General features: G+C 49.6%; 1 protein-coding gene across 3 annotated transcripts in view; it reads right to left on the bottom strand.

Annotated features, from left to right (window-relative positions):
- Positions 1–15,779, bottom strand: part of GTF3C2 (general transcription factor IIIC subunit 2) — a 1,345,710-nt gene that overhangs the window by 871,400 nt on the left and 458,531 nt on the right. For all 3 annotated transcript variants that reach the window (XM_069605483.1, XM_069605484.1, XM_069605482.1), the window contains 2 exons: positions 11,727–11,838; positions 11,272–11,389 (listed from right to left, as the gene is read on the bottom strand). In XM_069605483.1, coding sequence (XP_069461584.1) covers positions 11,272–11,389; positions 11,727–11,838 — 230 coding nt within the window. The remainder of the gene's footprint in view (positions 1–11,271; positions 11,390–11,726; positions 11,839–15,779) is intronic.

Here is a 15,779-nt window from a genome sequence, read left to right as displayed (position 1 = left end):
TTTGTACAAGTGTTGGCGAAACGACCACTAGATCGTCCCACTGACCACTTGCCTGAGACCACTGTTTCGCCAACCATTCCTGCATGGGACGCATGCGCAGGCGCGCGTGGGGGACCAGGTAAATGCATGACGCCATTATGCCCAGTAATCGCATTGCTTTGCGTACCGTTATTTGTTGACCGGACTGATAATGCGGAATCTGCAGTAGTATATTCCGAATTCTTCCTTCTGAAGGAAAGGTCAACCCCTCCTGGGTATCCAGGATTGCTCCTAGGAATTGTTTTGAGGTGCTTGGCACTAGGCTTGACTTCTTCTCGTTGATTGAGAAGCCCAATTCGTGGAGGAGGTCGATAGTCTTTTGAATGTTTGTCCTGCAAATTCCTGGGGTTTCCCCCGTTATGAGCCAGTCGTCCAGATAAGGGTACACTGGGATTGCATCCCTCCGTAGGTGTGCAGCTGCCACCGCCAGTACCTTGATGAATACCCTTGGTGCTGAAGCTATCCCGAAGGGCAGTACCTTGAATTGGTAGTGGCGACTGTCCACCTTGAAGCGCAAGTACTTTCTGTGCGCTGGGAACATGGAAATATGAAAATAAGCATCTTTCATATCCAAGGTTGCCATGTAATCCCCCTTTTTTAGGAGGGGGATTACCTCTTGTAGCGTGGTCATACGAAATTTTTGGGGCTTGACATACTTGTTGGCAGGCCGTAAATCCAATACTGGGCGCATTGTCAAGTCTTTCTTTGGCACAAGGAAGTAAGTTGAATAAATACCCTTGTTTACCTGGTGTCCCGGGACGAGTTCTATCGCGTCCTTTTGTAGAAGAATGGCGATCTCCTCGAGGAGAATCTTCTGATGTTCTAGGGAGTGTACTTTTTGTCGTGGAGGATGGTTCCGGGGACGCTGCAGTAGTTCTATACAGTACCCTGTGGATACTGTTGACAGCACCCATCTGTCTGATGTGATCCCTTCCCAAGCCTGGGTGAAGTTTGAAATGCGTCCTCCTACTGGGGTTGCATGAGAAGGGACCCTGAACTGAGCGTCACTGCTTTGGTGGAGGCGTGCCGTTTCCCTTGCTGGGGCTGCCTCTGCCTTTACCACGACCTCTCCTATTACCTCTGCCGTAACCCTGGGTAGACTGTTGGTTGTTGTTCCACTGTGTACCTTGCCCCTGGGAATAGTTAGATCCTCTCTGGGAATTTTGGCCGCGTGGGCGACGAAAATTACTATTCCCTCTCTGGTTGGGAGGTTTATTGGTTAACTGGCCAAGGGATTTGAGTGTCTCGTATTCGTCCTTGGCATTTTTCAGTGCGTCTTCGACCGCCTTCCCAAACAACAGATCGGCTTCCACCGGTTTGTCTAACAATGATGCCCGAGTTTCTGTCTTAAACCCAGACTGCCGTAACCACGCATGTCTCTTGATAACAGTACCTTCTGCTATCAATCTGCCTGCGTTGTCCGCGGCGTCGAAGGTTGCTTTCAAAATGCAACCAGACACGGCTCTACCCTCTGCGGAAATCCAAGCTAATTGGCCCTTTAACGGTTCAGGAGCAGAGGCTATGAGAGCCGCGACTTCTTCCCACTGATGGCAGTTGTAGCTGGCCAACAGGGTGGTGGAGGCTACCTTCCTGCCGAAACCGTATAGTTTTTTGCTCTCCTTGTCGGGAGGAGCTTCTGACGAAGACAAGGGTGTTCCAGCCCTCTTACGAGTGTTGGTAACAACTAGGGAGTCTGGCTTCAGATGTCCGCTTATATAGAGAGGGTCAGACTGAGCTGCCCTGAAAAGTTTTTCAACCCTAGGATTGACTGCTCTGGTGAGGTTTGGGTTCACCAGGGACGGATCTATTCGTCGCTGAATGGATTTAAGGATAGGGATGGTCTGGGCAACCGGCCTCCTTTCTCCCACTAACTCTTCTGCAAAGTCCCTTTCCTCCTGTACACCGTGGGTGTCAATGTGAAAATGTTCTGCTGCGCGAGCGAGAACCTCATTTAGGAGGGGCTGGTTATCGACCGGGGAGTCGGTAACCAGGGCTTCGTTCTCTACCGGGGGATCTACTCTGTATGTTTCCGGGTCATCCTCTTCTTCTTCCTGGTCCTCATCATCCCCATAGTATCCCGTCCCGGTTTGCTCTTCATATCAAACTCTTGGTCTCCACCAAAGGAAGCCTCTCCTTGATACCGAGAGTATGTTGTCGCGTAAGGTTGTACCTCGAAGGGTTCAGACCTCATCGGGGTTTCAAACCGGGCCTTCTTACTCGGGGGGGATAGGATCAGTAGAGCCTGAGGGTGTGGCCCCTTGTGGATCATACGAGAGGAAATGTTCAGGATTTTTATCATAAAAATCAGCCAAGACAGACATTCTTGACATGACCCTATCTAGGTCTTCACTGGACCATTTTTTGGAACTGGGAATGACTTTCTCAGCAGTTCTATGGAATTTATCCTGAGTAGCTTTGCTGGTTGTGAATCTATTAGCAGACCAGGACTTGTCTGTCTGTTTAGGGGGGTTGGAGTGTCTCACAGGTGTGGAAGAATGTACAGGTAATTTCTTCTGCTGTTTTCCCCCCTCCCCATGCGTAGAAAAATGTTTTCCCGAGCGTGGGGCCTCGCTGGTTTTAATTGCGGGCTCCGCCTCCTGGAGCGCGGCCTGGGGGTGGAAGTCGTCTTCGTCTTCCGACGATCGAACTTCTGTTAGCCTAGGGAGCGAGGCACTCTTGGCAAGAGTGGATGATTGCCTGGCGTCATGCGGCGATCTCGATCGAGAGCGCCCAGAGGACACCGAGTCGGACCGTTCTGTCTGTGCCTCTTTCCGAGAACTCGACGTCGTCGAGTCTCGGTTGGACTTAGTGTGTTTAGTGTGTGTAGTATGTGAAGCGCTTGCGTCGCTGGGGGTCTTCCCCATAGCCGCCCTGCCGGACGACCTTCCGAGGTCGGGGACCTGCGCTCGGCTGTCCTTCGACGCCGTAATGCCCTCGCCGTCCGAAAGTACGGCGTCGCTGCCATCGCTGAAGGCGCCCTCCGCTGCCATGGCCGCCTGCCTGGCGTGGTGGGCCCAACACTTCGTCGAACGGTCCTTAAGTGTCTTAGGTTTAAACCTACTACACGCTCTGCAGTTCGCTTCGGGGTGGTCCCTCGGCAAGCAGAGATTGCACGTGGCGTGCCTGTCGACCCAAGGGTATTTGCGGTTGCACTTGGGGCAGAATTGAAAAGGGGTACCCTCCATACGCACCTTGAGGCAGCGGGCTGTTAAGTGTAGGAAATATATAAGGTGTACCTATATACCAAGAGTGTAGAGTATGTACCACCCCCCACTCTCCCTACTTTCAGGGCTGAGGCCAGCGGCCTACCAGGCCCGGGCCGAGGCCAGCGGCCTTCCGAGGCCCAAATCCGTCGTGCAGCAGCCGACGGTCGATTTCTTCTCCAGCCGGCGTCGAGTGTCGAAGTTCGACGTTGGGGTGGGGAAGGATGTCAATAGATTATTATTTTATAAATTTTAGCAAAAGTATGGCTACGGCCAGGGGACTCCGCAAGATGCTTCCGACCAGTATGGCGGAAAAAAACAATCTGAGGATCCTAGACGCGTGAGGGATCTTGGGTACAGTGGACGTCACACTAGGGGATAGCATTACTGGCACGCCCTGTGTCGACGCCCATTTTTGAGTTTCGAAAAACAAACTGTAATACTCCGCAGCTTCTAGTAAATGTCGGCCTATGCACAGCATGTGATCTAAGCAGATTCCACAAGCCTCAGAAATATATATATATATATATACATACAGTTGCGACGTCATAATCGAGAGCGGACGGAAGCCGCTGTGGAGCATTAAGTGCACGCACAGCACTCTAGTGCTGAGAAAAAGGTTTCTGAAGCAGCCAACGTTGCATCGAAGTTATCAAAGATTAGGAATACGTAGGAGGACACAATCCATTCGAAATATATTCCCACTATATGATGTGATGTATTTTACTGCATACATGGCTACGACTAAATGCACTTTGGTATCACCCCATCAACACCAATAAATGAAACCGGAAAGCTTTGCTACGTTACTGATGGTGTGTTTTGGTCTAATCTGGAGATACCCTGCTCAACCACTAAGGATTGGTCTCTGCGCAATGCTCAGAAGAAGCTGTTTTAAGGCCTTATTAACACAGGGAAACGTGAAATTATCACTACAAGACACTGTTGAAGACACTTACAGTAGACTGGTCATTTTGTTCCTGGTTATCCACTTCTACGATGTGAAAGAAAATGAGCTTCCAATGTACCGATAACACTGCTGAGAAATTCTTGCCATAGTATTCTTTAAAGATCATCATAATAATAATGCCTGTATAACTAAACACATGTTTCCTGAATCTTTATTCGTTAAACAGATTATATTGTTGGGTCATGTTTATTTTCGGCTTTCTAAGAAATCGAGCTAAATACAGCTGTGGTAGCCAAGTACACACCATCAATAATAGACATTTATACATGGGTATGGAAAATGAATCCTAAATGTAATGCTACTTCTTGAAATAAAAAAGATATTTAACAAAATCCCAACCAAGTCAGCTGAGAAAATAAACTAACATGAAGGAACAAGTTACTTACCTGTAACTGTTGTTCTCAAGCATGGGTCTGGCATGGATTCACATGCTCATGAATATTCCCCGACGTCAGGCCGGGAATCCTTGGTAAAGAAAAAATCGGTATCAGTTTCGTTTCTGATCTGTCTTTCTTAGTAGTAACCAACACTGATCTCTGGGTCATACTGCCCCCAGCCAATGACTGCCCTCTACCCAAGCACCTCCCCTGGCAGCCATCCTCAGATTTGGTAGCACATGACCAAGTGAAGAGCCGCAGAGGGGAAGGAGGGAGGGTTCGCATGTGAATCCATGCCAGACGCATGCTGGAGAACAACAGTTACAGGTAAGTAACTTGTTCCCTCTCCAGCATGGGGTCTGGCATGGATTCACATGCTCATGAATATAAGAATACCTAGCAGTATACACATTCACAACCACGGGAGGTGGCAACAGGCTCAACATTAAGCAATACAACAACTCAACATTAAGCATCTCTTACCTCCTCACCAGGCTCACCTTTAAGTGAACAGGTTGCGCAGTAGAATCTCGTGAAGGTGTGCATCGACCTCCACGTAGCAGCCCTGCAGATGTCCAGCAGGGGCACACCAGACGAACGCCGTGGTAGCAGCGATCGCTCTAGTTGAATGGGCTCTCGGACGGCAGGGCAGCGGTCGGTCAACCTGTGACAGTGCATGATGCAGCCGGAGAACCATCTGGAAATGGAAGTCTTCAAGAGAGCCTTCCCTTGATTCACAGGTCCAAAGTTCACAAACAGCTGTGACGTCTTCCGAAAACTCTTTGTGCGGTCCATGTAGAACTTCAGCGCTCTAGCCACATCTAGCGAGTGCAAAGTCCTCTCGGCCGGAGACGAAGGCGACGGGAAGAAAACTAGCAACACCAAGGGCTCGTTGAGGTGGAAGTCCGACAGCACCTTGGGCATAAAGGAGGGGTGCGTCCTCAGCACCACCCTCATGTCGTGAAAAGTCAAGTATGGAGGCTTGCAAGATAGGGCCTGGATCTCTCCCACTCGTCGTGCAGAGGTGATGGCCAAAAGAAATGCTGTCTTCCACGACAGGAACTTCAACGGCGCCGAGTGCATAGGCTCGAATGGGGCCCCCATGAGACTGGTCAGCACCACGTTGAGTTCCCACGCCGGGGCAGGGGCCTTCACTGGCGGAAACGATCGGAATAGACCCTTCATAAATTCCTTCACCAGGCGATGAGACCACTAGGACGCCCGTCCTGTAGTTCTGGTGTATCGGGAAATGGCAGCCAGATGTATTTTGATGGAGGCGTGAGCCAGTCCAGCTTTGGCCAGCGACAGTAGGTACGGCAATACTTGAGGGGCCGTAATCCGCAGAGGGTTAATCGTCTATGCACGGCACCAGACAGAGAACCTCTTCCACTTATGTCCATAACATTTGAGAGTTGAGGACGCCCTGGCTTTTGCAAGAACCTCTCTGCAGTCAGCTGGGATATCGTATCCTCCAAACTCTAGTGCTGCAGGAGCCAAGCCTGCAAGTTCAGCAACACCGGGTCGTGATGGAGAATGGCGCCTCCTTCTCTGGAGAGAAGATCCGCGTCCGTCGCCAGCTTGATAGCTGGGGACGCTGACAAGTCCAGAAGGTCCGGGAACCAGATATGTCTCGGCCACGCCGGTGCCACGAGGATCATCCTGCACCTGGACCTCTTGAGCTGGTTGATGAGACGGAGCAGCAACGGCAACGGGGGGGAACGCGTACAGGAACAGACCGTACCAAGGAAACGAGAAAGCATCGCCCATGCTCCTCGGCTGGGCGAACCTGCTGGCGAACCTCTGGCACTTGGAGTTTGTCGTCGTCGCGAACAGGTCGATCTGGGGTTTGCCCCATCGTTGAAAGAGCTGATCCACCTGGTCCTGGCGTAGTTCCCACTCGTTGCACGAGCGCAGCTCCCTGCTGAGTGAGTCGGCGATGGTGTTTTTTTATTCCTGCCAGGTGGAAGGGAACCAGAAACATCCCATGGGCGACGGCCCAGTGCCACAGATCCTGGGCCTCCTTGGATAGGGCTGGGGATCTGGTGCCTCCCTGCTTCCGGATGTAGAACATCGTGGTGGTGTTGTCGGTGAAGATCCTCACCAGTTTGTCCTTGAGGAACGGAAGGAACGATTTGAGCGCCCAGAACACGGCTCGTAGCTCCAGGATGTTGATGTGAAGAGACCTCTCCTCCGGGAGCCAGAGGCCTCTTGTGTGGAGATCTCCGGTGTGGGCCCCCCATCCGTCCAGGGAGGCGTCCGTCGTTACCGTCTCCTGATACGCTGGGGCCTGAAAGTCCATGCCTGCCGAGAGGTGCGCACGGGTACCCCACCATAGAATCGCCCGACGGAACTCCTCGTCGAGCGGGATCCTGTCCTCGAAGCAGCCCGCCGCTTGAATCCAGCGGGCGTCGAGGAACCCTTGTAGCGGACGCATCCGAAGTCTGCAAAGGGGCACAAGGTAGACGCACGAGGACATCATCCCGAGGAGGGACTTGATGGACCTCACTCTGGCCACCTCCGTGGCTAAAAGGCGCTGCACCTTGCCCAAAATGGCCTTCGTCCTTTCTTCCGACGGAGATGCCAATTGCCTCACTGTATCGAGCTTCGCTCCCAGAAACAGTGCCACCTGCGACGGGACCAGATGGGATTTGGGGCAGTTGATGGCGAATCCCAGCTCCGCAAGCAGGCGGACGGTCCTCGCTGTGTGTTCGACAGCGAGTTCCCTTGACCTTGCACGGATTAGCCTGTCGTCCAGGTAGGGGTAGACCTGGATTCCTTGCAGGCGCAGCCGCGCCGCCACCGGTGCGAGGCACTTGGTGAACACCCGGGGTGCCGACTTTAATCGGAACGGCAGGGCTCTGAATTGGTAGTGACGCCCCTGGACTACGAATCTGAGGAGCTTTCTGTGACCTTTTAGAATGGGGATGTGGAAGTAAGCATCCTCCAGGTCCAGCGACGATAGGAAGTCGCCCTCCTCCAGCTGTCCCAGCACGTGCTGGAGGGTGACCATCCTGAATTTCTGTGCCTTGATCTACTTGTTCAACTGACGCAGGTCCAGGATGGGGCGCCAACTGCCTGTCTTCTTTCGGACGAGGAAGTATCTGGAGTATACTCCGGATCCCCATGGGGACGAGCTCGATGGCCCCCTTCCTGAGCATCGCCCTTACCTCCAACAGCAGTTGAGGGACGCGATTCTCCTTCCTGGCCACGGGAGGAATGCGAGGACACTTTTGAAATTCCAGCGAGTGTCCGGGGGCCAGGGTGTCCAGCACCCAAAGGTCGGTGGAGCGGTGGAGATGGATTCCCACATGCTGACGTCAGCCGGCCTCCCACTGGGGTGCTTCGGTGGGGGCCCGACGCAACGGCCGGTTCAGTCCATTGGAAGAGGCCTTGCCGCCTTGGCCTCCTTGCCGACGGCGGCGAGGCCCTCCTTGCTTGCCGCGGCCTCTGTAGGCCTCCTGGGACGAGGAGCGGGCCGCCTGGCGGTAAGTAGAAGAGCCACCGCGGGATCCCTTGGAGGCTCCCTGTCTGCCCTCAAGAGCTCCGAAAGGGCCACCGTTGCTGAAGGACTCCTAGGGCTCAGGCTGTTTCCGTGTCTGTCTTGATGGCCTGGAGGGACTCATCCACCGGCTTTCCAAACAGGTTGTTGCCGTCGAACGGCGTGTCCAAAACTCTGGTCTGGACGTCCTGGCGAAAGTCCGTCGCCTTGAGCCATCCTCGTTGTCGGAGGCAAACCCGGTTGCCCAGTTGACGAAATCCGGTATCGGCAATGTCCGTTGCCACCTTTATGGCTTGATCCGACGCCACCTCTCCTTCCTGCAGAATCTGTAGGACCTCCGCCCTCTTGTCATCCAGTAGGAAGTCTAGCAGAGGAGCTATCTTGAACCAAAGCTCCCTGTCGTAGCAGGCCACAATCGCTAAGGCATTGGCCGCCTTAATCGTAGTCGCCGCCGAGATGACTCGTCGTCCCATGGAGTCCAACTTCTTGCCCTCGCTGTCCGGCGGGGAAGTGGAAGTTGAAGCCGCCGCACCCGCTGCTTTCTTCTTGGCCGCTGCCGAGACGACAGAGTCCGGCGTGGGCTGGGCCCTGAGGCACAAGGGGGCGGCATCGGGGACCCGGTACTTCTTCTCGTACCTGTCCCTCTTGGCGGGTGTCGTGGAAGGGTTCTTGAGGATAGCCAGCCCCTCGTCCCAGATGTCGTCGAGCAACGGCACCGCGAGGACCATCTTTCTCTTGGCCTCGCGTCGTTGGTAAAGAAACCCTTCCTTTTTCTGTTCCTCAGGGCAGAGCTGGAAGAGCTTGGATGCTCAGGTTATCATGGCGTGAAAAGAGCCAATTTCGTCGGGTGGAAAAGCCCGAGGGGGGGGTGGGGTGATGACGGGATGTCCGTTGTGTCATCGCCGCCGCCTTCGTCGTCGTCCGTCCCCGGGTCTCCCTAGGGTCCGGTGAGGGGGATGAGGGGTCCACAGGCCCCGCGGGCACAAAGGGTGGAGCGGGGTGGACTCTCCTCCCTTGTTCGGAGGGCTTCCCGACGGGCCTGGTTCTGGATCCTCCGTCGGGGTCTGTGGTAACCTCGTCCTTATCTCAGTACATAAGGATTGGATCGCCAACAAAATGGCCGCCGAGCTATCCTGGGGCTCGGGTAATGGCTGCGACAGACGGGATGGCTGGTCCACTGGGCCCTCGTCGTCGCTATCTTCGATCACATCAGAGGGAACCGTCCCCTGGGATCGAACCTTCTCGAACCTCTCGTTGAGGCCAATGAACCTCTCGTTGAGGCGTTTCACGGTTTCCATCGGATCCTCCTCGGAGGCTGAATCTGAGTCCATAATGGCCACCGCCCCCCCCCCCCCTCTTTTTCCGCCAGGGTCTTCACGGGGGTCTTAACGATGGTCTGGAAAGAGGATTCCATCCGCGGCGGCAGGGAAACTCTGGGCCCCGAGGCCACCTCCACTGGCGTAGCCTCTGCCGGCTTCGCCAGGGCCGCTGCGACAACCTCGATAGTGGCCTTCGCCGGGTGGATCAAGGCCCTCACTACCTTAGGTGCATCCTGGGCCTTCGCTTTGGGTGGAGGGTCGCCTCGCTCCCCCTCGGGTCCCTTCGAGATCGACCGGGGCCTCTCCAGAAGCTTACCCGGGTTCTCGGACTTCCTCTTCCCCGAACCAGAGCGCTGGCTTGTGGTCGATAGTGCCGGGGAAGTCGCGCCCTGCCTGGCAGCCGAGGAGCCCGACCTTTCGGTGCTCCCGGTGCCCGCGGACTTGCGGTGCTTGGCCTACTTTTGGGCCCCCGTCGCCGGGGCGCCCTCACAGGACTTAGAAGACCGCTCAGACTTTTTCTTCGGCTTCTCACCTGCTGTGCCCTTCTCCAGCCAGGCGGCGAGGCGGGAACGACGATCTTGCTTGGTCCGTTCCGACAGGTTCTTGCAGAACGCACAGTCCTTCTCCACGTGCGTCTTGTCCTCATGAAGGCAGTAGAGACATCTCGAATGCTAGTCCTCCTTGAAAACATTTTGCAATCCGCATCCTGGGCAGCTCCTGAACAGCTTGGATCCGGGCGTCGAGCTTCCCTTGTCCTGGGCCATGTCCGTTGAGGTAGGCCACAGATCTTCTGGAATCCTCCAAGAAGCGTAACTCGATGAAAACTTCACCCTTGAGGGGCGTAGAAGAATTCCGAAACGAGTCCCCGTTATCGGAAGTAGAAACCGTGGAGCTTGCGGCGAAGCATTAACCGAAAAAATGCGAAAAATCTCCGGAAAAAGCGTGAAAACGCAGTAAAAGCTCGAGAGCTAAACATGAGGACTCCCAACACTTGAACGTGTGGTAAAAATCTGAGGATGGCTGCCAGGGGAGGGGCTTGGGTAGAGGGCAGTCATTGGCTGGGGGCAGTATGACCCAGAGATCAGTGATTGGTTACTACTAAGAAAGACAGATCAGAAACGAAACTGATACTGATTTTTTCTTTACCGAAGATTCCCGGCATGACGACGGGGAATATTCATGAGCATGTGAATCCATGCCAGACCCCATGCCGGAGAAGAGGGCATTAGATGTGAGGTGGTAGGGTATGGGTGGTCCACCTATGCTCAGGCACCCTTTTCTCATAATGTCCTGGTGTACCTACTAAGGTTCCTCTCAACGGTACTGGACATTCTTTGCCTGTGACTGAAAAGGCTGAACGAAAGTCTACTTTTAGTAACTACAGCGAGTAATACTGTTTTTTTAGATGCAACAGATGACACGCACCTTGTACGCTTCAGAGATAAAGTCATGACGGCGTGTGTATAAAGTACACTAGAACAACTATGTTAAAAGTAGTATCAACAGGAGAGAGTTAATGGGTTAAGTGTGACAACTATAATAAGGAGTGGGGCAAGGCTAGATTGCCACAATGGGATTTGCATGATTGGAATAAGGGGAGAAACTACTAGAAAATGGGTGGAAAGCAAGAACCCATGATAGTTTCGTTGCAGAGTGCTGATCAAATTTGAGAAGCACAGAGGTTGCCCAATGACAAATGCACTGAGTAAGTCCAGCAAAGAACAAAGCATTTTACATTATCAAAATACTATAAATGTTTGTAGTTTTGCAATGGCATTGCAGAAATAGGGGGATGACTGGACAACTCAGACAGTGTTGAAAGCATGGCACACTGGACACTAGAATAGGATCCATCTCTTCCTACCTTTTACCTGCAATTGCTTGTAGGCGTGCAAAGATTCAGAGTGTGGCAGGCTGTAGATTTCCACAAATCCACTCGAGAATGCAACTGCCAACAACCCCAACCTGGCCATCTGAGGGTTCTGGAAGGAAACGAAGAGGACTATGAACAATTCGGAAGAAGGAATTTGTGGTGAAACAGATATTGCATGCAGTGCAAAATCACCTGCCTCATCTGCGGACATATAGCCCAATCTTGCATTTATATATTTTTATGATGCAATCATTGTGTGCATATTTCTTCATGCATTTGATGTAGCAAGTTTGATGTTTTCAGACAATCTAGAAAGATGAGCCAGTCACCTTATTTAAGTTGTAGAGAAAATGTAATTAACTAGTCTGAGAAAAGGAACAGGTTAGATGTTTAGAAAATTAACTATATTTGACCACACATCTTGCTGACTGTATACTAATGATTACCTTTCGTTTGGTGTTTGGCAACTCCCAGGCCCCACTGGGGCAGAATTTTAGATCCCAGATACATCCATGGTCCACTGCGATTCCATAGGCCATTGTTGCTTTGGTAAAGGAGCTAAAGAGAAAAAAAGGAAATGTTAGACACTGTTTCCGGCAGCTGGATACGTAGACACCGGGAACATGTAGGAAACGGTATCCGCTATGCTGAGCGTGACTTGTACTACAAGTCTGCCAAGTTCTGACATGCAACACCATAGCAAATCCATATCTGGACTTCTTGAGAGGAGATACCAATTTATAAAATGAAGTGTGGTTTTGAGCCATTAAGATGGAGTTTCAGAATCAAACCTGCAGAAAGATTCTGCGAGGCCACCTTATTCGGTTGAACAGGGAAAGACACTAATGTTTCTATTAAGGTAGTGCGACTGAGCAGTAAGGCGGAGACTTCGAGGACCTGGTGGTGAATGGTTCAGTTAAGCACACACACAAAGACACAGAACACTCTTAATGCAAGGTTGGCAGAATGTATAAAAATACATGCATTTACGTTTAAACACAGTAAGATCGACAATAGAACACTGTAGTATAGCAACGAGATGATATGGGTTTCCAAAAATCAGCCCTGGGGGACGATTCTGGGAGGCCACCCCATCATGGTGAACAAAGACGACAAGGAGTTTATCCAAACCCAATCAAGGTAGGTAGCAGAACAGCAAAGCTTAGTCCCAAGAAGGGTGCAAGAGTGATCTAGGGCTACAAAGTCCATAGTCCCCTTTCCTCCATACTTATGGATAACCGTCCTATGGGGTTGGGACCGGTACACTTTTGTTATGGCACAGATCGAATGTCCTTATATTTGTTGTGGTACCGGGAGGCACTGAGGCACCGGTGTGGCCAGCCCCACTGACACTGCCCACCGGCAACACCAGTCAGTCCTTGGATCCGTAAGACGGGAAACCTGACTAATATTTATTGAGGGACGGCGGGCACGGCATTTGCAGGAAAGGGGAGTATGGACTAATAGTATAGAAGTCACCACAGTGAGTAACATTTTCTTACTCTTTTGTATTGAATGTTTCTTTGGAATGCCATTGCTGTTGCTTTAGCACAAACTGCGTGAGCATGTAACCCTTTAGTGACCGATTTGTTCTGAAGCTTGTATGCCTCTGCAATACAAGAGATGATCCACCTAGTTATGGTCGCATTTGAAGCCTGAAAAACAGCCTGTTGACCTCTGAAGGATATGAATAAGCTAACTGATTTTGTGCATTCCTTGGAGTGGTCTAAAAAAATGTCAGGGCTCGCCTAATGTCTACAGAATGAAGGACTTGCTCGCCCTCAGACCGGCGAGAAGGAAAAAAAAAACATAGGTAGAACCACCTCTTGGTTTAAGTGAAAAGCAGACAACCTTATCTTTATGAAAAATTGTATAGGATTCTGATGAGATCATCACCTGAATCCCACCAATCATTCTAGTAGAAGTTATGGCTACTAAAAAAGCGGTCCTCCAAGAGGCAAGTTTTAGGTCAGCCGTTGACATGGGTTTGAACGTCTTATGGGATATTGCAGACAATACTACAATGAGATCCCAGACTGGGTGAGGTTTGGACATCGGAGGGTAAACTTTAAGTAGACGGTCAAAGCACCTCTTGATAATCGGATTAGATGTAGACATTGTAAGGTCTGGAGAGCTAATATAATCTCTGATAGTTGACAGATATGTACGATAAGATTGAATGTTAACTCCTGTTGATGCTAATTAAGACAAAAGATAAGATGTTGTCCACAGAAGAACAAAGAGGCTAAGGGGATTGTTCCAGCATCCAGAACAGAAGCGAGTTCATTTGCTCTTTTTTTTGTATTATTATTGTATATTGGTTTATTTAAACCTTTACAAAATTCATTGTATAAATTGAGCATAAAAACAAATTTACACAAATCACAATAAAATACATTTAATGAATCTTAATGACAGTTCCCATCACTATAACTGAACCGAATTCCATTATTTATACTTCGGTCAATACCTAATTACCTTAATCAACTAAGTCACATTACAAATGATCTTTAAAAAAAGTGTTCACTCTAATTTTCGATGCAATTGATGAGCCATGTAACATTTCATACCAGACTTGATCCCTGTAAACATGGAGACATCAACAAATTGCAAAAAACATTCAATCCTTTCCTTAATCAAATTCAGACAGATCAGTAACAGATGCAACAGAGTTTCAGATTCGCCAACTATTAAAACAGAATCCACAGTCTGTCTTATCTTCAGGTACTATGTTTCGCATATAACAGATTTCTTAGGTGTTTAGGCCATTCAACCGAAATTGCATCGTACTATTCCTTATTTGCTGCAAAGGATATTTTATAATATATTTCTCCGGTTCAGGAAAGAACTTCCATGCAGATACAATTTGGGAGTACAATTTAGATTTTAAAATCACTGCATTGTTTTCAACCCAATCAAAAGCTTTAACTAGCGTTTTTACCTTAGAAGGATTTTCAGTAAGATTTTTTGTTGCAAGACCAAGATTAGAATGAATAAATTCAGCATCGCTTTTAAGCGTATACATATATTTCTGTCATATTGTCACCTAGTATCTTATACAATGTGTTTTTTCCGCTAATTAAACACTTTCTAGATAGGTTTAGCTTTTTACAATCCATAAAGCTTTTTAATGAGCGCAAACCAAACTCGTATCGTATTGCTTCCATAGGAATGCACTTTGGTAGGAAGAACTGAACTTTTATGCATATAATGGATCCTATGGTTTTTAGATAAGGAGACAAGGCAACAGGAAATAATTCCAACCCATACGGCAGTCTGGGAATGACCTTCATGCAATAGAAATCTCTGCAAGCAGACATCGAGAATCTTCCTTACTTCTTCTCAATAACTCTGATTTGTCTACCAGACTCAATAGCCTTAATCCTTAAACAGTTTTTCAAAAAATTGAGAGTCATGATACTGGAAAAGGAATAGCCCAGATAGAGAATAGCTTTCTGCAGATAGATCTTTATACCGTCACAGGTCCACATCGGCTTTACAAGTCTTTTTATTAGTTTTCCCTAGATTTATAATTACAGTTTTTTGGGGCTTTATTTTAAGCTTCAAATAATTTATAAACTGCACAAAGGAGTTAATCAGCTTTTGCAGACCGATTTTGGTTCGATCAAAAAGTAAAAAATCATCGGCATAGGTGATCCATTTTATACTAGTTGATCCTATCTTAGGTGCAAATAAACCACTTCCATCTAGAGCATTCCCCACACCAGCAACATACAAGTTAAACAAAATTGCGAACAATGCACATCCCTGTTTAAGGCCGTTCATTGCCTTTATTTCATTTGACATTAGCCCATCATTGCTGAGCCTCACCCTCATCACTGTCTCAGAGTATAGATGTATCAGCATATCCAATAGACCCCTACTGATATTCATTTCCATTAGCCGATGCCAGAGAATGTCTCTGTTGACACTATCAAAGGCCGATGAGAGGTCCATTGATGCTGCATACAGAGGAAGCTGACTCTTGTGTTGTGCATTGTACTGCAGTGTGGTAACAAGTAGACCACCGGCATCGGTCCCCATACCCTTTCTAAACTCAATCTGTCGGATATCCAGTATTTCCTTCTCTTCCATACAGCATATCAATTGATCTAATACAATGGATGTGAAAATCTTCGCCTCAACATTCACCAGCGATAAAGGCTGATAATTTGTTGGACTCAGACGGTCCCCCTTTTTAAAGATCGGAAGGACGTAGGACATTTTCCATGAGTTGGGGATTTTCTTAGTTGATATCGCATTGCTGAATATTAGATGTAGAATTTTAGCCCACAACATCAGATTCTGCTTGAACATTGCGAAAGACAGATTATTCGGGCCAGGCGTGAGGCGTGGTGGATGATTTTGCTTTTCTAATGTAGCTCGCTATGTTACTCACCGACACATCTAGAGACCAATTCTCATGCCCATATGCACACTATTGATTGCGGAATTGACGCTCGATAAAGACTCTCAAAATGGTCCCTCGGGACAGATTC

Source organism: Ambystoma mexicanum, chromosome 4p (genome assembly GCF_040938575.1).
Source record: "Ambystoma mexicanum isolate Mex_15411 chromosome 4p, UKY_AmexF1_1, whole genome shotgun sequence".
Taxonomy (NCBI): Eukaryota; Metazoa; Chordata; class Amphibia; order Caudata; family Ambystomatidae; genus Ambystoma; species Ambystoma mexicanum.
The sequence above is the reverse complement of the archived record's forward strand: the minus strand, read 5'-3'. Positions and strand labels throughout refer to the sequence as shown.